Source organism: Meriones unguiculatus, chromosome 7 (genome assembly GCF_030254825.1).
Source record: "Meriones unguiculatus strain TT.TT164.6M chromosome 7, Bangor_MerUng_6.1, whole genome shotgun sequence".
NCBI classification, from domain to species: domain Eukaryota; kingdom Metazoa; phylum Chordata; class Mammalia; order Rodentia; family Muridae; genus Meriones; species Meriones unguiculatus.
Genome location: NC_083355.1, coordinates 26,524,156 through 26,552,154, shown reverse-complemented (window position 1 = coordinate 26,552,154; position 27,999 = coordinate 26,524,156). Strand labels below are relative to the sequence as shown.

At 40.5% G+C, this 27,999-nt stretch overlaps 1 protein-coding gene across 11 annotated transcripts; it reads right to left on the bottom strand.

Moving 5' to 3' along the window:
- Positions 1-114: 114 nt before the first annotated feature.
- Luc7l3 (LUC7 like 3 pre-mRNA splicing factor) lies at positions 115-27,328 on the bottom strand. Of its 11 annotated transcripts, XM_060386948.1 has the most exons (13): positions 27,063-27,311; positions 16,484-16,550; positions 15,093-15,132; positions 12,854-12,998; positions 10,593-10,667; positions 8,950-9,054; positions 6,893-7,054; positions 6,065-6,348; positions 5,049-5,209; positions 2,116-2,256; positions 1,905-2,010; positions 1,389-1,454; positions 115-566 (listed from the first exon to the last, which is right to left on the bottom strand). In XM_060386948.1, the coding sequence occupies exons 1-12, from the start codon at positions 27,159-27,161 to the stop codon at positions 1,430-1,432; spliced, it is 1,410 nt and encodes a 469-aa protein (XP_060242931.1). In that variant the 5' UTR covers positions 27,162-27,311; the 3' UTR covers positions 115-566; positions 1,389-1,429. The 11 variants fall into 11 exon arrangements, 10 of the variants coding, with proteins under 10 accessions (XP_060242931.1, XP_060242929.1, XP_060242930.1 ...); XR_009592839.1 differs by having other exon boundaries at positions 1,389-2,010; XM_060386946.1 differs by lacking the exon at positions 1,389-1,454 and having other exon boundaries at positions 27,063-27,328.
- Between the last annotated feature and the right edge of the window lie 671 nt (positions 27,329-27,999).

The following is a 27,999-nucleotide window of genomic DNA, read 5'->3' as shown; positions in this document are numbered from 1 at the left end:
AACACTTGTATTAATAGCGTGCCTCGTATTTAAAAACAAGGGACTAGTTTGAAGCCGATAACTTTATTAGAAAAAGAGCAATACTAAAACCCTTCAATGACACAGACAATCCACTTTGTAACAGAAAGTCAGAGATACTTTATTTTCACTTCTAAATCCAAAGGCTAAGGTATAGCAGAAGTGTAAAAATGGAATCCTACTTAGTCTGCTTCACATGAATACTAACGTTTAATCCTGCTTTCAAAGTCCGAGACTGAAAATTTGCAAGTAAACACTGAGCAAGCCACATGTTTAGGTAATATTTCTTAAAAAGTCTTAAAGAAAAAAAAATATGATACAGGACCTAAGTTTTCAAAGTGGCATATGTGCAATTAACACATGTTCTGAAATCTGGTAGGTCACAACAGTCCTGAATTAATTTTTAATAATAATAATAAAAAAAACCAAATAACTAACTGAGCTTTATACTTTTTCTATGCCACTATAGCTTTCTTTCACCTCATTTTAATGTTGATCTTCACTCTATGCCGTTTTCAGTATTCTTCAAAAAATCTTCAACAGTAGTCCTATAATGCAAAATTTGGGGAAAATTGATAATTAGACAGCATATAAAAGGTAAAAATTTATGACTAAGTGTTGGCCCAGTCGCTAACTGCTAACATGATACATGTGCATATGAAATGTTTGTATTGTTTTACATCAAGGCATCAGGGTAGTTCTTAGAGCCATGTGCCTGTGTATGCTGCCTATGTGTGACTGGTTCACACGGAAGTAACTACACTACTTTTCTAAAACAGGAATGACACCGATAAGTAACTAATTGGTACTTCCTTTCATTAGGAATATATCATCCCGCGCCACTAGCCCGAAGACTGAATAGTTAGGAGGTTTTAAGAACACCTATAAAAGCTAGCTTTAAAACAGTTCTTTAAGAACCCAACCTCATCCGAGAGTCAATCAGTTCTTCATGTCACTGATCTAAGTGTCCTTGCTAAATGCTGTTGCTTTCAATGTCTCAGCCAGTGACTATTTCTCTATACTATGGCTGACTGCAAATTCTCCTACACAGTAGGAAATGTTAAGCACATACCTCTTAAAGACTTGAGAATTGCACTGAATGTAACAAGGCGGATAATATGAAGTGTTTATTGTATTTAAAATTCTTTAAAGATATCTAATTCTGGGCACCACTGCATCCCTACACACAGTTGAAAAAAAATTCCATTCTGTTAACATATGATTTGTAAGATTTCACGCAATACACAAAAAAACCCCTCTGTGCTTCTTGTAAAGAACAAAAAGGATACACAACAGTTAAGCGTAAAGGTCACAGGCAATAGCATTCAAACACGGATGTGGGTAGAGAAAGGAGTACCTGGCATGAGTACCTGCTTAGTTTGACTGAATCCTTGATTTCTAATTTGGCTTTTCATGGGCCGCTCACAACACCAACGCTGTGTGAGGTATGGTAGTCAGCTGCAATAATTCATAAACCCTACACTTCCATCAATCCAATGCTACTGGCTCTCGAGTTACAGAACAAACTGCATTAGAATGCAAGGCAATAAAGCAAAAAACTAGAAACATCCTTGACAAAGAAATACTAGCAGTTTAATTAAAACAAAGTAGTCCAACATGTGCCTCAGAAATAGTTAAGTTTTTAAAGCATATGTTTCTGCCAATGTACCAACACAAGATGGACTTAATACCAAAAAGAAAAAAAAAAAACAGTTCAACCTTTTTATTTAAAAAAAAAAAAAAAGAAATGACAGCAAAATCCCTAAAAAAAGGATAATTAACTTTTCAATGGCGACTATATTACATACGTGGACAATAATTTCCAAAGAGGCACACTAATGGGGGCACGAAGTCTGCTACAAAATAGCTGAGACAAAACAATGTACCTCAAAATGTTTTGCAGGACTACACTGTCTTTTCCTTCAGAAGAGGCTTTTGTATGTCTTCTTACTCGGCTTAGATCCATCTTCATCTGTGCATACTTACGCTGCACTGTCAAACAGTAACAAAAAGCCCTAATCAAAGTGAGAAACAATACACTTACCTCTGTCTGATCTGAGGTCTTATCAGATCAGTTTTAATTGGACTGAGTGTCACCTTCAGATTTAATGTCTTCACTGGTCCCATTGACCTCATTCTTAGCATCACTTTCCTTCGATTCAGTGTTTGTGTCTTCACTTTGTTTTTCTCGACTACTGGACTTCACACTACTTTTTTTATCATCAGATCCCCTCTTTTCTGCCATAAAAGAAGACATTGACCATGGAATTTAGAGTAAAACACAACAAATAATTACTCTTTAAAAAGGGAAATAACAGAGATGAAAGAACCATTTCCCACAGTCTGCAAAATTCACCAGAGATGTCGTTTGTAGATTATAGAGGAAAGGACAAAAGGGGACTGTAAGGAAATAGAAGATAAACAGGCAATTTTCTCAAACTTGTGAAAAGTTGAAAAATTCACCCCATGACTTAAAACTTCAGTAAATTTCATTCTAGATACAGAACATTCAAAGGAAAGGTACAAAAGACAGCACACAAAACTGTTAACATGAGTTAATTAAAGCTGCAAGGGCAAATGGCAACCAGAAAGAACATTTAACATTTAAATAATATGCTCACCCAAAGATAGGCTTCATTAAAAGAATATTTAGGTATATTTAAATAACCAAGAGGGACACATGTAATAAGAAAATAGTATCTTAATAAAAAAAATCCAAGAATCTAAACGTCTGTTTTCACTAGATGGCACCTAAGAGTTTTTCCTAAAAGAAAAATTAAAACTCAGTTTGGCTACAAATAAAAGTAGTTTCCAGCTTTCTCCTGCTGTTGTGCTAGAAAGGTAAAGCCAGGCTAAGGTGAAGTGGCATACTTTGCCTTCCAGTTCTACATATCCCTCTAGAAAAAAAGATTTTGCGGAAAATGTTAGACACTGTCTGTAAAAGCTGTTTTTCCCCTTAAAACTAAGAATAACTAACTGGTCTAGCAAAGTAGGTCATGACAGAGAGATGTCTGAAGAGAGGAACTCTACACGGACAGTCGTTACAGAGACAACACCAAATACCCGGGAAAAGGATGGAAATGCAAACAGTGTCATGAAAAGAACTCACATCTTACATAATGGAGCATGTATTAGGTCTAACATTTGTAAAACAAGCAGAGCAATGTCTACGTGGTTAACCATAAGACTTGCTTCACGCCTGTCTGTCCGCTCATGGGAGCTGTGCTCTAACTGACCTTGTGGAAAAGTCCTCCCTTTGTGCCTTATGGGCTTCTCCGGTGCACAGGTAGCTTCAATGAGGAAGAGTCGTCTTGTTCTCCGTAGAGGACTAGTAGTCCAAAAATCTTATCTTCTGGCCTATGTAAATATGGTAGATCTTAATAGTCCTAAGGATATCCATCATGTGTGGTGGAGTTTTAGAGTTATGGATTAAATGGAAACTCTCTGAACAAAGAGAGTATGGATAGCTATGTGTGGGAAATGACTTCTCATTTGTTAAACTGTTTCTGTTACAATTACAGCACCTGGAGCAGTGAACAGTCTTACTCATCTGCATTATCAAATGTTTGTTAGTACAGATGCCTGATCCCAAAGGCCAGAATGCTACCATATGCATACTCAGAAGGGTCTAAAACCATACTCATCATTTCTAAAAGTCACGCTAAAGGTTAACTCTATAATAGCATGCCCAACCAACATAAGCCTGATAACATAAGCCTGATAAAAGTTTTCTCAGCATACAGTCTTCTCTTTTCCCAAGTCTCACCAGGAAACTTACGAGTTTTACAAAATTCATCTTGTTACAGGTTAATAATTCAGGACATACTTTAGCTTTACCTAGAAATTATACAAATGTGTCTATTTAAGTGGCATGACTGGAAAAGAAGTAGTAATACAACAACAGGATTTGTGATCAAAAGCCTCACAAAACAGACAATTGATTTGATCTGATACAAGTCACCAAGTGATAAAAACTGATACCTCACTCCAAAAATATACCAAAGCCTTGCTAAACATAGAAGAGGACCCTCTCAAATAAAATCAGTAACCCTTTAACCCCAATTGCCATTTAAATCACAAAAGCAATCTCTGAATTCAAGACGACAAACACTAAAGCTCCTGAGGTGTTTCATGTGCCCATCTCTGTAAATGAACAGACGCAAAAAAAAAAAAAAAAAAAAAAATTGTTTATCTTCCTAGTTTTTAACTTAAATCTAGGAGAAAAGCACCCACATCTAGCAAAATAGCTATAAAAAGAAAACATGAGTGGCACACACAGGGTCAGTATAACATACAGCAGCAAACAGGTATGTGGAAAGGACAGGATGAAATCAGGACCGAGGAGATCAGAAACAGGCCCTTTCTCTCATCCTTAAAACCATACACAGTAAAACAGACCAACTAATGTAAGAAACAAGGATGCTAAAATAATCCAAAAACAAAATTAAGTTTTAAAAGAAGATCTTGATGATTAAAAACATTCTCTTCCAGTAAAAGCTAAAAGAACATTTTTGTGAAAACAGGCCAAAGGTAAAATTGACAGTCCATCAGTATCACTAACAGTAACCAGCTACTGAGAGCTACAGAACACCAAAAGAAAGCCATGTGGCTGCCAACACAAAACACTGTTAAGACACAATAAGGTATTCAACTTCTGGGAACACAGAAGTTAATTGCTGAGCTATGTGAATGCTGCACAATAGAACCAACAAACAAAGTACATGTAATTTGTGAGACAGTATGGAATATTGCAGTTTTAAAAAATGAACAAGGTTAAAAAAAATCCTACAGCCTCATCATCCTCAAAGGTTTTGCAAACTCAGAAGAATCTATACCAAAAAAACCCTTCAGGTTACCAACTGAATAAAAAGGATTTATTTAACATGATCTTAAAACCTTAGGTCAACTTCCATCTTCACACATCAGAGGAGGAAGAGAAAGAAATACAGCTTGAAATTGAGCTCTGACTGTTCTGAAGCACAGTAAGTGGGGACACAGGCTAGTGACAGCACCTCTCATGATAAACCAACCTTTCTCCTTGGACTTTCTATCTTGCTCTCTGTCCCGACTTTTGCTCCTGTGTTTATAAGACTTTCGATCTCGGCTTTTTGACCTTCTTCGATCCCGACTGCGAGATCTATGTTTTCTTTCTGATCTGTCATGGCTTCTGCTTCTTCGTCGATCTCTACTTCTTAATAATTTAAAGAAAAAGGAAACAACTTCAGCTGACATTACTACAAGGGCTCAAAAAAGCATATACTAGTATCTAATAATTTAAAAGTTTTAAGTAAAAGTTTCCCTAAAGAAACAAACAAGACAGGTGGCAACAGTAGTATACACCTTCAACCCCAGCACTCGGGGAGGTGGAATCAGGCTGACCTCTGTGTGTGGAGTTTGAGGCCAGCCTGGTCTACAGAGTGAGTCCAGGACAGCCAGGGCTTGTTACAAAGAGACCCTGTCTTGAAAAACCAAAGTTCTTGCTCTTAAAAAAAAGTACTTCTTGCTATTAATCCTAAAAAACAAGAGATATACTATCTGGTGTCCTGAGTCCCTGAAAAGGTTTTCTCAGACCACAAAACAAAAGGGACTTAGCCAAGAAGCTTCCCTACAAATGGAAGCTCACCGTTCAACCCTCATAAACCTACCTGGCACACAAAGATGCAAAGACTTCAACATAAAATAATGACTTTATGACATCACAAAAGTAATAGACATTTATCATTCTATTCCAAATTTAGGATTTTAATCATCACCCAGGGTAGCACCACATGCTAGACATTTGAATCTTGAGTGGCAACAATCACTCAGTTTTCCATCAGCCATGTATTCAGCATTCAACAAGGACAAGCAACCATCTCTGCAGGGTACTTATTACAATGTCACTGTGAGACTTAGTGACTTAATGCATTTTCAACTAACAACAGTTTCAATTTATGACATTATATAGGAATTCCACCCATGGTAAAAGGCCACTTCGTATTTTTTGCTGATGATTGTGTAGTATGGTGTCATCATGAGCAAGACACTGTCAAGAAGGTTCACATACCTGCTCCGCCTTCTGTCTCGACTCCGTGATCTTTTATGGTCCCGAGACCTGCTGCATCTCCGGTCAGAAGTTCGACTTGAATGTCTACTCCGTGAACGACTTCTCTTTCTCCTTTCTCTGTCACGAGCTCTTTCTTTCTCTCTTTCTTCCTCTTCTCTTCGTCTTTTCCTTTCCCGTTCTTCCCTCTCTCTCTCCCGCTCTTTTTCTCTTTCCTCTCTTTCTTGCTTCTCTTTTTTGAGACGTTCATCCCGATCAGGTTCCTCTGTTCTTTTTCTTAATTTTTCCTAAGGAAATCAAGTTGTGTTTTTCAGCTTGTTGTAGTGCTGGGAACAGCCAGAAGGTCTTAGGAATCTATCAGTGAGCCACCTCCCCATCTCGAGGTGGAATTTTATACAACTTTAGTCTTTAAGACAGTCTCAAAAAATTTATACACTAAGTTGTTTATGGAATCTCATATCCTCAGGAAAAATGCAGAAAATCTGGCAACTTGTGTATACATAAAACACCACTATTTGAGTAATTCTTTAGGTAAAGTCTCAATTTCTGGTACTTAGAAAATGAAGGAGATAAAATATTTTGGTGAACAAGAAATTTTCACAGGAATGATCACTGCTTGTTTTCTTTTTCCATTTGATGATCAAACCCAGAGCCATGTGCATGCTAAACAAGCACACTATCAAGCTATAGTCCCAACACATCACTGCTTTAAAGAAACATAAACAACAAAATGCCACTCAAGATTTCTACAGTTTGACTAATTTTTAACTATATAAAATATAGCATTTTCAGTGATAATTGTTAAAAAAATACCAATTATGAGGAACTTACTTTTAATTCTTCCACTGTGGCTTTAATTTTGGCATAGCCCATGTGCTGTTTTCCCATCAAATGGTCATCTACCCGGGACTGGGCATCTCCTACTATCAAAAAGGCTCCACACACTTCACAAACTTCCATCTGTTTTTCTTGGGCAGCAAAACTTTCAATCGTCTGAAATGAGAAGTCAGTTGCTATAAGAGAATCTGAGGAAGGGAATAAACAAACTCCAAAAGGAACTTAACACCTATTTATAACTGAATACCAACTGCTCAACTTTTAGAAAGGAAAGGCTGGAAATAAAGATACCAACTTGCCTTTTCCAGGAAAAAGGGCAGAGCCACTATTCACCTGACCTAACTGCTGAACACCAAACCTCCTTGAAAAAGGTAATGCTCAGAAAGCTATTTTAGCCTAAATGCTTTCAAACAGATTTGTAACTCAATCACTACGAAATTAATCTCATGGTAACAATGTGAGCTCACAGCACTGAGAGACAACAGCTCACTCTTCCCAGAAAGGCACTGACTCTTCACAGGAAGGAACACTTAAAGACTTTGCCCATTTTAACTAAGATAAATAGAAGAAGTACTGAACAATTTAAGAAAAATGAAAATATAATTCAGGCTCAAATGAGCATTTATAATTTAAGGCAGGGCTCAACAAGAAAGCCACTGAAAAGTTGTTTTAATAATTTTACTAAGGAGCTGGCAAAATGGCTCAGCGGGTATGGGAGGACACGAAAAAACCACGTGGAAGGAGAGAACTAAAGGCTGATCTCAACACACATGCTGTCACAGGACCACACACAGACACTGAATAAATATAAAAAATATAGAATGCAGCTCATTTGCAGTGAAATAACATCTAGTGATTTTTTTCTAGCCACTGTTTTTTTTTTAGCTCAAAACTTGCTCCCCAAGGCAAACCACAGAAACTCTAATCTCCCTTTACCGTTAAGACTTGGAACAGACCATCAAGAAATGCACTGACCTACTTGTCTGATCACAGGCTCCTATTAAAAGGATTCTACATAATAGGTAAAGGACACTGAAGGAGGTCACAAAATATCTGGACAGGCAGGCTGCTGGGTTCCCCCACTTGGTCTATTGCATTATATCATATTCTTTTTGTATAATCACATTTCTACCCAGTCGTCCATGTTTGCATAATGCTTATTATAGAATTAAGTCTCCAACACGACCCAGAAAAGGGCCTGAGAGCTTCCAGATACCTGAATACATGGAGGTTCCTAGAAGGTGGTGAACCTGAAGAGGAGATGGAAGCTTCGCAACCCTTCTCCCATACCTATGCATCTCTTCTTCATCTGCATCCTTTGTAATATCCTTTATAATAAGCTGGTAAACGTGTTTCAGAGATCTGTGAGGTACGGGAGCAAATTAATTGAACCCGAGGTGAGGGTTTGTGAAAGCTCTGAATTTTAACGTTAGTCAGAGGCACAGGTAAAACCTGGGGCATGAGTGACATCTGACATACATGTGCCTGGGACTGTGTGTGCGTTTAAGACAGGTAGAGGGGAGAAGGGGGGAAAAAAGAAAACAAGGAAGACAGAGCAAACACAAGCTTTAGGACTGAGCTCCTAACTTATGGAATCTAATGCTATTTCCAGACAGACTGCCAGCACTCAACTGTGGATACTCAGCTAGTGCCTGCTATTGAAGACATTTCTTGCTAGGTAGTGGAGGGGAAATAGCTCAGAGGCAGAGAGAGCACTTGCCAGACAGTGCTCAATATCCCAAGTCTGGTCCTCAGGACTATGTGTATAGGAGGTCAGGGGCAAACAGAACAAGCACACCAGAGCAAACTAATTTTGAGGGTTTTTGTTCTACATCTTTATGTGGTCTGAGGATGAACTCATGATGTAATACAAAATGTAATAACCCTGTAACCTGCCAACCCAACACACATGGCCTTTTAAGAAAAATGCTTGCTTGACTAAGCCTGAATTTAGAATAACAAAAAAGGTATTCAAAGATTCCTCAACAAGAGCAGATTCCAAGTAATTCATAATCAACAGCTTCTTGAGAATTTAAAAGGTTAAAACTCACCGAGGTTGTAGATCTTAGCAATTCTCTCTCTTCTTTTAATTGTTCAACCAATTTCATCATTCCCTGGGCTTCTTCTACCTTTCCTTCAGATCCCAACTCTTCAATCTAAGACAGAAAAAAAAAAAAAACAAACAAACAAAGTTAAGACTCCTTTTCAATCACGCTAAGAATTTTACGGCCACCACACTTCATTAGCATTTAGTGAATGTATCTTTTTGCTTGCTAATATTTGACCCTTGCTATTATTTTTAACAACTTAGATGATGTGGACTTTAGGTTCACAAAAATTTAAGTGGGGATACATGGGCATAACCATGAAAAATCACCATTACCATTTAGACATGCCTTCCCCATCCCAAAAGGTTTCTTCCTGTTCATTTTAGTACTTCCTTCAACTTCAATCCTATACATATAACCAGGCAGGCAATCAATAATTTGCTGTCACTATATATTAGACTGCATTTTCTAAATTTTATATAAATGGTATTATAATATGGCTTATATTCCTTTCTCAGTCTAGCTTCTTTTACTGAGACAGCTTAAAAGTTTATCCATGGGGCTGGAGAGATGGTGGTTAAGAGCACTAGCTGCTCTTCTACAGGTCCTGAGTTCAACTCCCAGCAACCACATGGTGGCTCAAAACCATCTCTAATGGGATCTGATTCTCTCTTCTGGTATGCATAAAAACAGAGCACTCTAATATACATTAAATATATATATATATATATATATATATATATATATATATATATATATATATAAAGTTTATCCATATTATTACAAATAGTAAGTTCCTTTACATTGTGGAATATTATTTCACTATACATACCATAATTTAATTTTGGTTTTCTTAAGATAGTATTCTGTCTCCGTAGCCTTGGCTGGCCTGCTACTCACCATGTAGCCCAAACTGGCCTTAAATTCAAGGCATTCCTCCTACCTTAGTCCTGAGATTATGACCCCCCACAGCTGGCTTGCTCATCTACTTGTTGATGAACATTTGAACTGGTACAAGTATTGAGTATCACTAGGGTGAGGATATGAGTGATTTTAAATATTGGTATGATTTTGTTTTGAGTAAAGATTCATAGCACATTTTTAAGCTTTTAAGAAGCAAACTAACATACACACACAGAGCAGATTAAAGTCTTCTGGAGTTTACCTGAACCATTTTACACACCCACCAGCAACTCTAAAGAGTCTAAATCCCTCACAACACTCAAGTACTTTATATAGTTATTCTATTTTTGTTTGATTTTTGTTTTTTGAGACATTGTCTCTCTGTGTAACCTTGGCTGTCCTTAAATTCAAAGAGATCTGTCTGCTTCTGACTCCCATGTGCTGGGATTATAAAGGCCTGCGCCACAATGCCTGTCTAGTTTTTCTTTTTAATTAAAGCCATTCAAATACTGTTAAATATCTCCCTGTGAAATTTCAGTTTGTATTTCCTTTATAATCAGTGGGGAAAAAAAATCTTTTCATGTTTATTTTCTAACCTTATCAATCATGTGTCAATCTTTTTTGTTTTCTAAGATAGGTCATGTTCCTACTATCTCCACTATCCCCCACATGCTGGGATTAAAAATGTTTGCCACAGTACCCAGTTCCAATTATTTTCTCACACTTCTGCGAACAACTCTCACCTGCTGTAGAAGCACATCAATTTTGTCTGTCAGAACCTGAATTTTTTCTTCATTTTTGCCTGTTGGACCAGCAGCCTGTTAAAAAGAGTAAAGTGTTAAAGTTGTCATTGATAAGTAAAATACAAAAGAAAAAAAATTCAAACTTAAATCCAGGGATGAAGCTTGGTGGTAGTATACAACAGGCCTTGGGTTTGATCCCAGCACTACCCTCTACAGTAATAAAATATTCAAGTTCCCATGGATACAGATAGATGTCTGTATACACACACACACACACACACACATATAGATGTGTATACATTATATATCTGTATATATAATATATAAATAAAACACACACACACACACACACACACAAAGAAAAACCAAGGTCTTTCTATGTAGCCTAGCAGCCTTGAACTCGAGATCCTCTTCTATCCCAAACTCTCAAGTGCTAAGAATATGGAATCATGCCACCATGGCCATGACTATTCCTAGCTAGTAATTAAAGGGAAAGAGCAGACTGAGCGTCATGGTACATCTTTTGGAAAATAAGTGGAGGTAGAGAAGCAGGTGGATCTCTGAGTTTAAGGTCAACCTGGTCTACAAAGTGGGTTCATGGGCTACACAGAGAAACTCTGCTTCAAAAACAAACAAAAATGACTTCAAGGTCCTTCTCAGCCACACAAGTTTTAAGGCCAGTCTTGACCACAGGAGATCCTGTCTAGGCAAAACAAAAAAAAAAAGTGTTTAACCAATGGATGCTAATCCAATTATCTTTGATCTCTGATAGGCAATTACATACATAGTTATTGACACTTGAAGAGAAAAATCCTCAACTGAGCATGGCAGTGCATGCCTATCACTGAAGTACTTAGGAAGTTGAAGGGCGAGAATTACTGAGTTCTAGCTAGGGCTACATAGCAAGACCCGTCTCAAAAACAAAACAAAACAAAACAAAAACAAACCTATTAGTAAAACCAATGATATATATACTAACGAAAATTGTCTCAGACCTACAAAGAAGCCCAATAATTATTTTCTACTGCAGAAAAAGGGACAGAAGGGATTGAGGCTAACCTGTATCAGCCACACACCATCTATACAAGATCTAAGGTCTGTATGTGTATTTTTAGCAACCTCATGAGCTCCAGATTCAAACAGCTAACATCTGCTGGGCATCTAACTATGTGTTACAACTGGTCACAAAATTTGACTTGTTCAATAGCTACTTTATTATTTTCACTTAACAGAGACAAAACCAAGGCATGAGGCCAAGGTTAGTAATTTGCCGAAAGAAATACAATTGGAGGAGTTTGGATTCATGCCCAGAAAGACTGACTTCCAAGTGCAAGCTATGTCACTTCTCACCTCCTACTTAATGTCTCCACCTGGGTATTTTGAAGGCATCTTAAATTTGACATTTCTAAGATAGAAACTGTAAGAACAAAATTTCCTCCAGTTCCTATCTACATAAAATTCTGTTCGTCACCTGGCTGCTCAAACCGAGAACAGTTCAGGTAGAACGGATTTCTCCCCTCCCTGCTCACCCAAATCCTCGCCCCAGCAAGCTGCTGTTTTTTTTTTAACCATCCTCCCCAACCCACCACAATCATTACAGAGGCCCCAGATGACTTTCTGCTTCCACTGTACACCCTTCAGGCCACTTTCCATTCTATATCCAGAGTGAGCCTTTAAGAAATGTACTTAAGATCTTTTCACATCCGGAACCCTCGCTCTGCTGTGGCTCTCCTTTGTCTTTATGCTTACTGTACCCTGTCCCCGAGCCCTGGTGTGGCTTCCTTTGGATTATGCTCACTAGTTCCTTGCTTGTCTTCAAAGGTCACTGTTAGAACTGTCTTTTCTAGTCATGCTCTTCTTGGAAAAGCAGCTCCTGTAGACAACCTGGGCCCTCTGCTTACCCTCATTCTCATCATGGAGGTAGAATGAGGCACTGGGTTAGGATTCGTTACCAGGATGATCACTCGTCCTGGTTTCCTAGGTTTAAGCAAGTGGCTAGAAGACTTGACCATGTGTGTAGTGGTAAAGCACTTGTTAGCATATGCAAAGTTCAAGGCTTGATCAACTCCAGCAACTACCACCTCCACCAAAACAAAAATCCTTCCCTATACCTCAAGAAACAGAAAGAAAGGTGCTTCTTCAATTTGCTGTAATTTTAAAGGACAAAGTAATGAATGGAAGACAAGTTTAAAAAAATATGAGACTCCTGATCTCCAGAGAACAAAAGTACATTACAGAGACTAAGTTAATTTCATACTTACCCCAGAAGACTGCTGATTTTGAGACAATGCCAAACGAGCATGACCTCGTCTAATTCTACGTTCTACCTCAGCCAGTAAACTCTGTAAGTATCGCAAAAAATCTCTCTCATAGCCAACTTTCATAAAACGAGAACTCTTCTCATACCTGGTTAAGAAGAAAATAAGCTTTTTAACATTACAAGTCATAGATACTCAATCACCCTATTTCAAGAACTGAAGAATAAACAAAACTTTATATGAAATTTCTGGCTGTTCCTTTATCCTATCAAAGGGAAAGGCAGTGCATACTGCATTACTATTAGTTAATAATCAGGGTGTTGTTTATTTGACCTGGTGGCCCTATCTATGCATTGAACCCAAGGACTTAGCATATATTAGAAAAGTGCTCTATCACTGAGCTATATTCCCCAGCCTTTTCTTTTTTTCTGATAAAGGGCCCAAACTGGCCTTGAACTTGCAACTTCCTGTTTCAGTTTCCCAAACAGCTGGTTTTATAGACCTGCGGTATCAGGCTCAGGTAAAAAACACAAGCTTGAAGCACCAGCTATACCTCTACTTTGTATCCATCTATGATCTGGAACCCAGGAGGAAGCGTATCTATAAACATGGTCTGGGAGCAGTGAGCCTGCTCAGCAGATAAAGGTCCTTACTGCTAAGCCTGACAACCTGAGTGGATTCCAAGGACCTACACAGCACAGGAGAAATAACGCCTAGAGGCTATCCTCTCAGCTCCACAAATGTACCAAGGCACTGGTGCATGTGAGCTTACGATAGAACACACAAATTAAATTAAAAAAAAAAAATATAAATAAATAAAGGCCAGACAGGAGTGGTGCATGCCTTTTTCAATTCCATCATTCAGGAGGCAGAGGCAAACAGATCTGAGTTTGAGGCCAGCCTGTTCTACAGAGTGAATTCCAGGACAGCCAGGGCTATACAGAGAAACCCTGTCTTCAAAAAAATCAAACCAAAAAAAAAAAAAAAAAGAAAAAGAAAAAAGTTAAGACTACTAGCAGTCTGTTCTTCCAGACACCCTGAGTTTAGTTCCTAGCAACTCCACGGCAGCTCACAAACATCTGTACTGGGTTCTGATGCCTTCTTCTGGCATGTCAGTATATATGCAGATAGAGCGCTCATATATGTAAAGTAAATAAACCAATCTAAAAAAAAGATAGCTGGGGATGGTGGCATACGCTCTAATTACAGCACTAGAGACAGGTGGATATCCGAGTTTGAGGGCAGCCTGGCTTACATAGTAAGTTCCAGGCCCACTAGGCTACATAGTAAGACACCTCAAGTAATAATACATTTTTAGTAAAATAAGCCAAACTTGGTGGCTTATGCATACTGGGAAGGCAGAGGCAGCTAGGTCTCTGTGAGTTCAAGGCCAGGTTGGTTTACACAGCGGTCCCAGGACAGCCAGGGCAACAGTGAAACCTTATCTCAAAAAAACAAAACAAAACAAATCCAACACAACCAAGGCTACACAGTGACCCTGCCTGAAAAAAGTCTTATAGCTAAGAAGAGTAGTCAGAATTAGGCAACAGGAGACTTTGCCTCAGTAACTAACGTGGACTGTGACATGATCAGAGCACAGCGGGTTAAACTGCTTACTGTATATACATGAGGAACTGCGTTTGGGTCCATACAAGCTAGGCACAGCAGTATAGGCTTGTAACCCCAACATTCTTATAGTGAGAGGGAAAATCCCGAAAAGCTTTTGGGCTAGTTAGACCGTCACATGAAGTACTGAACAAGAGACACTATCTTTTTTGTTTGTATGTTTTTTGGTTTTTTTGAGACAGTTTCTTTGTGTAGCCATGGCTGTCTTGGACTCACTTTGTAGACTAAGCTGGCCTCACAGTGATCCACCTGCCTCTGCCTTCCCAAGTGCTGGGATTACAGGCGTTCACCACTGCACCCAGCAAAAACCCTATCTTAAACAAAATAGAAGGCAAAAACAGACAATCAAGGTTGTCATCTGACACAGTTACAAAACAATTACAAAGTAAAATTTAAGAGGGCAAACAGGGAGAAGTAAACATAATATAAAAAATATGCATTCATATGGCAGCTAATACCATTAATGAAGTTATTAAACCTTACTATGCCAAGCCAGTGATTTAGATTTAATATGCAACATTATTTTATATTAGTTTCAATTATTTCTTCAATGCTTGTCTCTTTAGACTAAATAACTAGGAGAAGGTAAATAACAAAAAGAAAAAATACAACTCACTGTTTTCTTAGATTTTCATCATGAATTTTTTCACATGGACCTGAGAGAGAGAAAACAGGATGCATAAATTACTTGTGACATTAATAACCTTTCTCTAGCCAAGTTTTATTTTTCCTTAAATAGCATCTTACTACATAGCCCAGGCAGGTTATGGATCGTCCTTCCTCAGATTCCATGACCACTACACCAGGTTTTTTTTCTTTCTTTCTTTTTAAAAAGATTGAAGGCCCTTGAGTATTTTCACTCATGAGGCCTGCAGTCACCTGAGCAGGGTATCCCTCTAATAAGTACACCTTGTTCAAATAAAGTAATGCTGCCAGTTGGGGGTGAGGTGGGGTAGAGAAGGAGTAGGAGAGGAACACTGAGGCTATAGATCAGTGGTAGAGCACTTACTTTAACATGTAAAATGCCAGGAGTTTGATTCCTAGCACCCATGCGAAACAAAATACAGCTGCATACAGTATCATTGTGGCTAGTACAGAATAAACAGCCCTTTAAAATAAAAAATATAAAGGAAAAGGGACACATTCTATCATCAAGTAGACTGCAGACACCAAAATGGATCCTACGGCATCATGAAACATCATGAAAATTGATCTCTTTAGTCTTCAAGGTCAACAAAAGAGACAGGAACAGTGGAAAAAAAAAGGAAACTGTTCCTTACTGCCACCAAACAATACTTGGTACTGCAGACTACTGATCTAAACCAGTATTGATTGACATGACCTTCAAACACCTGCACATCAAGTAACACCAAAGTTCCATTCTCAACCCCAAATGCAAGCATTTTTTACTTTGAGCATTTTCTTCTGAAATTTAACTCCCTAATTTTGTGCTTTTGAAAATTCATTTTCAATGCAGGTGTGACCTGCTGAGACTATCTAGAATTGTGCTGACACCGATGTCACTGCCTATTCCACACTTTAACACATTTTCCCATTGCAGCCAGCTATGGTTATTTAACCCTATGATCCCAGAATTCAGGAGACAGATGGAGGACTGCTCTATGATTTAGGCTAGCTTGGTGGACATAAGTTTCAAGCTAGCCTGGGCTACAATAGAGAGAGAGAAAGTGGGTATGTGAACAATTTCACTTTAAGGTTTTAGAAGTGTAGATGTGAATATTTAGTTACGTTAATATGTTTAATCAGACTGAATTAATTAACATTCATAATTTAACCAAGGAAGAAATTACTTATTAGCAAGTTTTTAAGGGAAAAAAACCTTCAGGATCACAAAGTTTTGAATTTTGTTTGGACACCTACACTGGGCTGGCCTTCAGTTCAAGGTCCCCTTTGCCTCCTGCTGAGATTATAGGTTCATGTCACCATGCCTAGAGAAGAAATTTTAATTCTAAGTGTAATCAAAAGGCAAACAGAAAAATTACTTACCAAGATCAGAACGGGTATTTGTGAACAATTCCGCAGGACAAAAACCACAGAGATAATATTTACAAACCTATTGAGAGACAGAAAAAAAAAAGGTGCTCAACTCTTAAAAACTGCTGAGTTCTAAAAATTCCATAAGAAAGGGCACAAAATAATATTTTTATGTCCTAATATATTCATCTTTTAACCAAGTACAACTTTGTCTGCTAAACTGTGACCTTTATACTCTTAAATTTTAATAAAAATGAATACAACATAGAATTTTCAGTATGTTCTAAGAAATATATTAATGTCTGCTCAAATATGATCCATTTCCTATTAAACACTATTTTGTGTCTAAGAACTGTTGTGAGGGCTGGAGAGATGGCTCAGTGGTTAAGAGCACGGACTGCTCTTCCAGAGGACCTGAGTTCAATTCCCAGCAACCACATGACAGCTTATAATAACTGTCTGCAACTCCTGTTTTAGGGGATCTGATACCCTCCCACAGATAAACATGCAGGCAAAACACCAATGTACATAAAAAATACAAACAAATAAATTATATTAAAAAAAAAACAACAAAAAACTGGGGCTGTGAGGGGCTGAAGAGATGCTCAGAGGTTAAGAGCACTATCTGCTCTTTCAGAGGTCCTGAGTTCAATTCCCAGCACCCACATGGTGGCTCACAACCAACTATAATGAGATCTGGTGCCTCTTCTGGTGTGACTGGTACATGCAGACAGAATATTGTATACCTATATTTTTAAAAAACTGGCTGTGAAGCTGGACAGAGTGGTGTATCCCTGTAATTCCAGCACTTAGGCAGATCGCAGTAAGTTCAAGGCCAGCCTAGTCTACAAAGCGTATAGGACAGCCAAGGCTACACAGAGAAAAACTGTCTCAAAAAAGACCAAAAAACAAAACAAAACAAGAAACACCAAAAACAATACAACAACAACAAACTGGCTGTGAGCTGGGTGTGGAATTTGGGAGGAGGCAGAGGCAAGTGGATCTCATAATAAAGAAAAAAGAAATTGGGAGGGGAGTGTACTCAAGACAGGGTTTCTCTGTATAGTCCTGGCTGGCTTGGAACTTGCTTTGTAGACAAAGCTGACCTCAACCTAAGAAATCTGCCTGCCTCTGCTAGGATTAAAAGTATGCACCATTATGTCTGACAACTTTTTTTATTATTACCTCAAGAGAAACAAACCAAAAACCTCTTAACAGAAGCTGTAGAGATGGCTCAGCTTTTAAGAGGACCGTACTACTCTTGCAGAGGAACAGAGTGCAGTTTCCAGAAACCCAAGCTGAGAGGCTCACGACTACCTGTAACTCCAGCACTCTTCTGGCAAGCATGCATGTGCATATAACCCTTGTGTGTGTACATACACACAACGCCTCCCACTCACACAATTAAAAATGCAATCTTAAAAAAATTCTTGAAAACCCCCTTTTTTGTCATTTTTATGAGGTACATTGTGATATTTCAGTAATATACATATACAATGTGTAATGATATCATTCTAATCTTTTCTTTCCCAGCTTAACTTTTTTTGAGACAAGGTTTTTTTCTGTGTAACAGAGTCCTGGCTGCCCTAGACAGGGTGGCCTCAAACTCAGGGATCTGCCTGCCTCGGCCTCCTGAGTGCTAGGATTAAAGGCAAGTGCCACTATGCCTGGCTTCCCATCCTAACTTCATTTCCTCTTCTTGTAATAACTTGGTCCCTTGTACAGCAAGTTCTCTCTCTCTCTTTTTTTTTTTTTTTTTTGTACAGCAAGTTCTTAACAATCAATCAATGTTTAAGCTTTTTAAAAGACTAAACTACAAATTAGGACTTGGAACTCTGTGGTCTAAATAAAAAATAACACTTATTTAAAGTAAACTGTAATTATGTATCATTGTGAGCCACAATGTGGGTGCTAGGAACAGAACCCAGAGCCTATGCAAGAGCAACAAGTTTCTTAAGTGTTAAACAGTCTCTCCAGCTGCCATGCATTAGAAATGTAATGTTTCTTCAAATTACTTCTGAACCTCTCAGTTGGATAGTAGCACATTTCTGTAATCACAGCACTAGAAAAGGAAGGCAGAAGCTCTAAGCTCAAAGCCTACAGTGATCTGCCTTGCAAAATGACAAAAATAGCCAGTCATGGGAGCTTATGTCTGTAATCAAGCACCTACGATGCTAAGGCAGGGTCATTGGGAGTTTGGGGCCAGGGCTACAGAGGCATGTCCAGAAAGACCAATCCAGTGCTGGCACAGTGGCTCATCAAGTAAAGGTTCTTGCCACCAAGACTGAATACCCGAGTTTGATTCCCACAACCATATGGTGGAATGAGAGCCAACCTTTACCAGCTGTCCTCTGAACTACACAGACACACACATAGACAGCACAATTTCTTTAATCATGAAAGTTTTTTCAAAAATGAAATAAGCAAAAAAAAGTGCTTTATACCATTTAGTAGTATATCAAAACTATGCTGTTTTATCCTGAATGTTCTCCTTAGACTTGTCCCTCCCATTCCCCACTATGCTGGAATAAAATCCAGAAAATGGCATGTAGCTGTCAAGTTCTAACCACTGGGCTGTATATGTACTTTCAGCACCTATGATTGCTTCTGATTCTCCCCAGGAATTGGGAAAGTTTAAAAGCCAAACACATGAAAACACAGGAAAGCCGGTAGTACATACTTGAGTGTTTCAAATGAAGTTATTAATGCCCAATAATATAAATAAACCCACATAATTTATTTCATTTACTGTATGCTTGTATGCATGGACATGTTTGTTTATGTGCAAATGCATGATAAAGTCAGAAGTGAACGTGGGTGTCTTCCTCTAACATTCCTCACCATTTTTATTTGTGTGTAAAAGCTGCTAACACCAGCTGTCTCCTGCAGCTGCTCTCCACCTTAGTTTTTGGGACAGTGTCCTTTGCTGAATTTAAGAGCTTGCTGATTGGCTAGTCTGACTGGTCAGCAAGCCCCAGAGATCTACCTGTCTCTGGCTGCCCATCACTGGGAAACAGAGGCACTACGGAGCCCAGCTGCATAATTAGTATCTTTCTTTGGGATATAATTATGCCAACTGCTTGAAACTTAAGAGATTAGCCTTGGCATTTAAAATCAGTCACTGAAAAATATAAGCACTTATCACAAATTAATATCTGTAAAAGTACTCTCAATACCTACTAACTCACTTGGCCTTTTACTCGCCTATTCTTTATTCAACAATTCTTTACTCTATGTCCACCATGGACCCAGCAACCTAGTAAGAGAAAGCAGGAGTAGGCGGGAGCAACAATTCTCACAATGCAATTATGATCTAGCTTCTTAAGGCAGAAGAGTTAAACCTTAGGGAGACAGCTTCAACTGTTAAGAAAACACAGGCATACAACCAACCAATCCCGAAAAACTGTTGTTTTTTCGAAACAGCATTTCCCTGTGTAGCTCTGGCTATCCTCAAATACATTTTGTAGACCAGGCTAGCCTGGAACACAGAGATCCAAGGGCCTCTGCCACCAGGGCACTGGGATTAATGCATGCATTACCATGCCTGGCTGTGATCAGAAAACCTTTTTTTTTTTTGTTAACAGATTTATGTATTTATTATTTATGCAGCGTTCTGTCGGCATGTGTTGCCTCCACGCCAGAAGAGGGCACCAGATCTCATTATAGATGGTTGTGAAGCCACCATGCGGTTGCTAGGAATTGAACTCAGGTCCTCTGGAAGAAAAGCCAGTGTTCTTTACCTCTGAGCCATCTCTCCAGCCCAATCAGAAAAATTTTAATGGCAAGCTTCCACCACCTGCATGTCAAATTGTCTAATAAAATAAAACAAACAAACCAGTATCTGGCATTAGTGATGAAAAAGTAATAACACTCTAAATATCACAGGGCTGAGAAACAATTTGGCACCAATTTGCCAATCTTTTGTTGTTTGTTTTTTCAGACAGGGTTTCCCTGTGTAGCCCCATCTGCCCTGGAACTGTATAGACTCAGCTTCACCCCTGAATGCTGGGACTAAAAGCACTGGCCAGCCCATGTTTTCTTTAACTTAGTTACACTATCTTTCTAGGTACCTACCAATAGTTTACATAATCATTCTCATTCATATTCACCTCCACACCCTTTTCTCTCTGTCTCTGTCTCTCTCCAGCCTGGCAAGAAATGGCAAAAGACATAATTTACATACCTAGCAGGAGTCGAATAGTGAACATAAATTAAAGCTGGTTCATATATGCCTTTAACCTGGAAGACTGTATCCAGAGACATACTTCCTGGGTCCAGTTTCTGTTCTTTCTCTTCTGGATGACCAGTAAAGAGTGGCTGACCAGCTGGGTGGCAGTGGTGCCCATCTTGAATCCTAGCACAAAAGCAGGTGGATCTTGGTCTACAAAGTGAGTTCTAGGATAGCCAGGGCTACACAGAGAAACCTGTCTCGAAAAACCAAAAAGACTGGCCAGCCTCATGTTCCTTTAACCTTGGAAAACTATATCCCTTCTGCAATTGTAAGCCAAAACAAACCCTTTCCTTCCTTAATTGCTTTTGTTATGGTATTTTATCACAATTCAGAAATCAAAACAATAGTAAGGAAATGTATCTTATTTCAGTAGGTATTCAACACACTGTGTCTTTGCAGTTTAGAGATGGAATCTTTAAAGCTGACATTATAAAACTGCCTCCAAACAATGGGGGAGAGGGTTGATTCAAAACATTTCACCCAACAGGGAGGTAAGCAACTCAAAATATCTTCAAAAGTCCCTGAGACCAACCAGATACAGTAATGGATGCCAGCCCCCCTCCCCCCAAAAAAGTTGATAGTTCCTTTCATACTAGCAAAGCTGAGCTCAAAAGAGGGCTCTTGAGAGCAGAAGACTGAATGGCGTCAAGTTGCCTAAAATTAACTAAGTCACTTGGAAAAGACACTCGCCAACCTGTTGAGCTCCCCACAGACATTTAATATTTAATTGTAGGCATCTCGAACTACAGTAATTTTAAAGAATTTGCTTATTTTTGTGTATGTATGAACATGCATATACTACAGCATGCACCTGGAGGCCAGAGAGCAACCTGTGAGCGTTGGTTCTCAGCAGTTAGGAATACTTCCTGCACCTCTGGTAAGGCAGCTCACACAGGCTGCAAACAGTGAGGCACACACACTCATATCGACAGATCACTGACAGTATCTGCTAACTTCCCCAAAATTTTAGAAATGTACATTTAAGTCAACGCTCTTCCTAAAGTATTAACTTCAAGGACCAGGCTACGCTTTCATTAAGGTACGTGACAAAAGGCAACCACAGTCCCAGGAGGTGAGTGCACTCCTATAGGTGAGAGGATTACTTAAGGACAGCCTGGAAAACTATTTTGGTCCCAGCAAATAAACCAACTAACTACATTTGACTCACTGCAGACATTGTAAGTCAGTTACATCATCCATAGTTAAATCCACTTTTGAAAGGAGGTTCCGAATTTAAACTGCAATGTGAACTACAAAAGTCCTATTATGTAAAAATATACTAAAAGTTCCAAATTAGACTTTGTAATTCCCTACAATCTTCTGTTTCGTGGCTTCTAAAGGCTTCAGCAATGGTTGAAGTCTTCCATGCAGACCCAACTGAAAGGCACCTCAGGCAGTTACCATTACTACTGTGGGTACTCCAGGGTAGTGGCAACACTAACCAAATCTGGGACAAATTGCTAGTATAAAAACAGCAGGGACTGCAAACAAATGCCAAACACAGACGTGGCAAAGGAGTATGTTACTCGATCTTTGTAAGAGTTGATGCTGGGTGAAAACTAGTCTCAGACTAGGCAGCCAAGAGCCTATAAAGCACTAATACTAGTATAAGCAAGACTCAACAAGGGCAGATTTGCGGGTCCCCCCACCCCAAAGCAAGGGCCATCACGATGGGTTAGCGAGTAAAAGTTTTTGCAACTAAGCCTGAAGAACCTAGTTCAGTCTCTAAAGCCACATGGAAGGAGAGAACTAAGTCTCAAACAGGTTGTCCTCTGACTTTCTCACAAGTGGCCACCCTAGAGGGTGCACCACACACACACACACACACACACACACACACACACACGTAAATAATCAGAACTGTAGCCAAAAATAGTTTTGACATGCTTGTAAATCCAGCACTAGGGTGGTAGAGATCAAGAGTTCAAGGCTGCTCTGATACATAGGACCCTGTCTCTAAAAACAAAAACAAACAAGTTTTATAAAGCAACACTTTTTTCATAGTACAGATGAAATTTTTTGTTTTTCAAGACGGGGTTTCTCTGCTGTCCTGTACTCACTCTGTAGACGAGACCAGGCTGGCCCTGAACTCAGAGATCCACTTTCTGCCTTCCTGAGTGCTGGGATTTACAGGCATGCTTCCCCACACCCACTTTCAGATGGAGTTGATTTTAACAATGTTCCTTCCTAGTACTTGAAGGTAGAGGCAGGAGGATCAGGCACTCAAGTTCATGTTCACTTATATATCAATACAGCAAAGACACCCCACAAAACAAAACAACAAAACAAAAAATAACCAACCAACCCAGGAGCAAGCTAGATGGCTCATCTTGTAAAGGTGATGAATAAGTAAATAAATAAACCCCTGGAACCACAAGATGGAGAGAACCAACTTTCCTAAGTTGTCCTCTGATTACAGTCACCACATACACACAAATGAAAAAAAAAATTTGTGTGCTGGGCTAGAGGGATACAGAAATATGCATGTAAACTAAACTACCCAGGTCAGTCAAATAAAGTGATCTTAAAACTAGATAAATAGCTCAGTGTGGCACACACCTTTAATCCCACCACCCAGGAGGCAGAGGCAGGCAGATCTCTTGTGAGTTAGAGGCCAGCCTGGTCTACAAACAGAATCCAGGACAACCAGGGCTACACAGAAAAACCCTGTGTGGGGCAGGGCTTACTGTTAGCGGGTGATGGTAGATAATCCTAGGCCTTGGGAGGCATCAGGCGGATCTTTGTTGGATTTGAGGCCAACCTGGTTTACAGGAGTTCCAAGACAGCAATAGCTACACAGAGAAACTCTGTTATGGGAAAAAAAAGGCGGGGGGGGATAGCTTAGTAATTAGGAGTACTTGCTGTTTGGTTCCCAGCACTTACATGGAGGCTCACAACCATTCATGCTCCAGTTCCAGGGGGGTCCTATTCCTTCTTCTGGCATCCATGCAGTGCATGAACACACATGCAGACACATCACATAAGACAAATGGATACGTGTGTACAAATACACAAATATGTTTTAGAAAACCTATTGTAGGACTACTATTACCACCAAGGTAAGGTTTCCTTTCTTTTCTCCTTCATAGCTGCTCTTCCAGAAGACCAGGGTTCAATTCCCAGTATCCAAATGGCAAACTACAACTGTCTCTAATCCCAGTTGCACAGGATCTGCACACGCACACACGTGTACGCACACACGTGTACGCACACACGTGTACGCACACACGTGTACGCACACACGTGTACGCACACACGTGTACGCACACACGTGTACGCACGCACGCACACACACACGTTCATGCAGACAAAGCATATATACAAAAAATTAGCGCAAAACAAACAAACAAACAAACAAACAAAAACCAAAGACATGGTCTCACTGTGTAGCTCTAGCTAGCCTGGACCTTGCTGTATAGAACAGACTGGCCTGAAATTTAAGAGTGCTGAGACCAGAGGCATAAAAAGAACACCATCATTTCCATTTTGCCTGCCAAATAGCTACAGATGTTACAATAACTGGAATTTAATCTCCTTTTTGCTTTCTTTTGTTAGAGGCAGGGTTAGCCTAGGCTAGCCTGGAACTGTTTTCTCTTGCCTTAGTCTTCAGAGTGCTAAGATTATAGATTTGATTTTCAGTTGTCTTCTTTTCTGAAATTTTCTCATCCTTATCAAAGAAGACAAAACAAAATGGCTTGCCCAGTTGTGTGGCTTTTCTCCATCTAATCCAAGAACAGCAGAGGGAAAAAAAAATTTGAATATAGGCCAAAAAGATGGCTCACTGGGTAATTGCACCTGCTGCCAAGCCTGAGGACAGATGTCCATCCACCCCCATCTCTGCATACACACAAATAAATTTCTAAATGTAATAAAAAAATTAAGAAAAAATTACAACTGGAATGAAAATGCGAAACTATGTTGCAGTGTTAGGCAGCAGTGATAATGATGGTGAACCCTTTTCCACTCACAGGCTAAATTTGTTCATCTCCTGAGGTTTTTATACGCAACCAAAAAGCAAAGAATGTAACTGACTGGAAGACCTAGAGCTCCCTTCTCCACATTCACTAAACCTTACAGTATCTGCACATTTAGAAAGGTTACTTGCTTTGTTCCTGGTCATGATCACCAGCCCCACCTCCTTAACCCTGAAGGCTGGAATGTCGGTGTCTGCCTGGAAATCCTTAAAACTAGAATACAATTCAACTTTGTCATTAAAGGCATGATGACAATCACTAAATGTTGTATCAATAAAAAGCATTAAAACTACCAGGTGTGGTGGCACATGCTTTTAATCCCAGCACTCAGGAGGCAGAAGCAGGTGGATCTCTTTGAGTTCAAGGCCAGCCTTGGTCTACAGAGTAAGTTCCACGGCTACACAGAGAAACCCTGTCTCAAAGAAAACAAAAACTGTTTGGGATGGAGAGTTGGCCAAGTGGTTAAGAGCACTGGCTGCTCTTCCAGAGGACCCCAGTTCAATTCCCAGCAACCACATATGTGGCTCACAACCATCTATAACGGGATCTGATGCCCTCTTCTGGCGTGCAGGCACACATCCAAATAGAGCACCCATAATGTATAAACAGTCATCAAACAGAACAAAATAAAACAAAAACTTTAAATTGAGACAAGAAAAAAAAAGTAATATTGTAACAGAGGCCAAAAAGAGCCAAGAGGGTCAAGATATAACCAAAAGTCTAGATACACTGTAACAAAGAAGGGGATAATAAACATTTAAAAATTCACAGGAGAGCCAAAAGTGGTGTTGCAGAAAGGGGAGCAGGGAGGGGGGAAGGGGGAGGGAAGAGGCAGGTGGATCTCTCAGTTCAAGGACAGCCTGGTCTACAAAGCCAGTCCTACACAGAGAAACCAACCAAAAACAACCCCCAAAAAAAATTTCAGAGGAGACTCACATATTCAAATCAATCACAAGTAGATGAATCAATGACTAATAACCAATACCATAAATTATACCTAAAAAACACTTTTGAAGTCAGGTACCATTTTCATACAACTTTAGCCAAACATTTTTTTATGTTGGTTTTTAGAGACAAGGTTCTCTGTTCGAGCCCTAGGCTGGCCTCGAACTCACAGGGATCTACCTGCCTCTGCCTCCCAAGTGCTGGATTAACTGCGTGCGCCACCACTAACGGACGCCAAACACGTTTTTAACATAAATCATGCACCCTACACCTTATTTCTTCCGCATTGCAAAAGAGAAAATTTTACTTTACTCAAACCCCGTGTTTAAAAACAATGCATAATTTACTTTCCTAAAAAACCTGTTACCAAACGCGGCAACGCCTGTAACCCCAGCACTCTGGGAGCTTAAGAAAGATTTCAAAAGTTCGAGAACCACCTGACCTACAAAGTAAAGCACTGTCTCAAAACAAAAAAAACAAAAACAAAGCAAAGCTTTTCTTGAACCATGTCCTCACATTTTATTGGCAACTGATTTAAAACTGCTCTTTGATTGTAACCGCAAAGTAAGAGCAAGTGCATCTATTATTATTCTCCGGTTAAGATCTAAGACAGTGTGCTCCAAGTACAAAACTAGATTTAAAATACTTGAAACACAGTACAATATTTGCAAGGAGCCGGCTTCACAGAAGCATGCAACTTGAAGAGTGCTACAAAAATTAGACTTGGCGTTGCCGCTTACCAAGAGACGCCGAAGGGGCTGCTCTGCTCCAGTCTCACCTGTAAAGCTGGAGTTATAGTTAACCCTTCTAAGAGGGGGGAAAGGATCGAATGAGTTTATGTGAAAGCAAAAAACCTTGACAACCGCCAAACTAAGGGACTCAAAACACGACTGCTGGCAAACAGCATTAGCAAATACGGTTTACGATCAACTGTGCTAAGTTACCTGTTTCAAATGTCCACCTTCCCAAAGAAGTGTCGAAATGGAACCATTCCTAAATAATGCACTGCCACGATTTTTTTCTTCCACTAATACCGGTCAGAAATCAGGCCAAATACGATGGCTGCACCCAAATAACGGAAGATTTTGCCCTTCTTTCACACACGGCAAAAACCCGGAGCTCCGGTGTGGTAAAACCCGGAGCCCTTCCTTCCTTTTTCCCGCGTTTCCCGGCTTCACCAAGGTGCTCCCTTGGCCCCGCCAGGCGCAATCCCGGACTCGCTCCACAGAACAACAAACCACCGTATCCCCGGGGTTCGCGCGGAACCTCCCTCCCGGGCCACCTTCCCGCCTCCCTCAGCCGTCAGGTGCCTCGGGCTGCGTGGCCGGGACCCCAAATCGCGCCGCGACCCACCCCGGCCGGGCCCGGGCCGCGCTCTCCGGTCCCTTCCCTTCCCCTCCCCCAGGCGCTTGGGCACAGGCCCAAGGCCCACGGGACTTACGCTCTCGTGGTCCCACCGCACGTTGCTGCGCTTCTCATCCGGGGCGAGGTTTCGGTCCCGGCCCATCAACTCATCCAACAATTGCGCGGCCGAAATCATGGTGCTTTCTCCGGGCGGCTGCTCACACCAGCCCTAGCACCCACCAGCGAAAACCACCAGCCACTCGGCCGCCAAACCCCCTTCGGCCCACTCTCAAGCCGAAAAGCCTCTTCCAAAGAGGAGCCGATAAGACAAAATGGCCGCCGCCCGGGCACCTTCCCAGCATGCCGTGCGCCCGCGGAGACACGCCTAGGCCCGGGCGGCGACAGCGGCGCGGCTTCGCCGGAGAGGGGGCGGGACCTCCGGGCCAGGCCCAGGGGAAGCCGGGGCCAGCCGCTGACCCCGCCCCGCCGGGCCTCCGTTCGCGGAGCCTTTACACGCCCCAACCGCCGCGGCGGGCAGCGGTCCCCGCTTCGGGAAACAACAGTCCAGCTCTGGAGCCTTTGACGCTGCCCCGAAATGGAGAAAATGTCCCTTGGCCCACGTGGTGCCCAGGGTGCCATCTTCCAGTGAGGGAAACAAGAAGAGAAAGCCGCGTTCGTGCTCAGACTCCATTTTCCTAGTCGCTGCAGTGACTGCCTCCCCTACCTGGGCCTATTTCTCCGGCAGCACCCACCCAATTCGATGCTGGGGACCGAACCTACGACCTTACGCTTAAAGCTCTACCACTGAGCTAAATTCCCAACTCCTTCCTGGTTTTTGTCCGGATTTCCTTCACTTTTGGGGTGGAAAATCGAGGGATAGGCTTTGTGCGGCGTGGAAATTATCGTCCGGATACCCCCCATCCAGGAATTTTATTTTCTTTCCTTTTGTGTTAAGTGGGAGTGTTACTGGTAGAGGAGACGAGAGGTCAACCAGGGTCCGTTCCGCAGGAACCATCCACTTTTTGTTTGTTATT

What these genes read in the sequence shown, in the direction of transcription:
- Luc7l3 (XM_021643100.2), bottom strand. Translation starts at nt 27,161, where the DNA reads ATGATTTCGGCCGCGCAATTGTTGGATGAGTTGATGGGCCGGGACCGA. An exon ending in TGCGGTGGGACCACGAGAGC is followed by an intron (nt 16,551 to 27,062) that starts GTAAGTCCCGTG and finishes GTCTCTCAATAG; the next exon opens with GTTTGTAAATATTATCTCTG. An exon ending in TGCTAAGATCTACAACCTCG is followed by an intron (nt 7,055 to 8,949) that starts GTGAGTTTTAAC and finishes TTCTCATTTCAG; the next exon opens with ACGATTGAAAGTTTTGCTGC.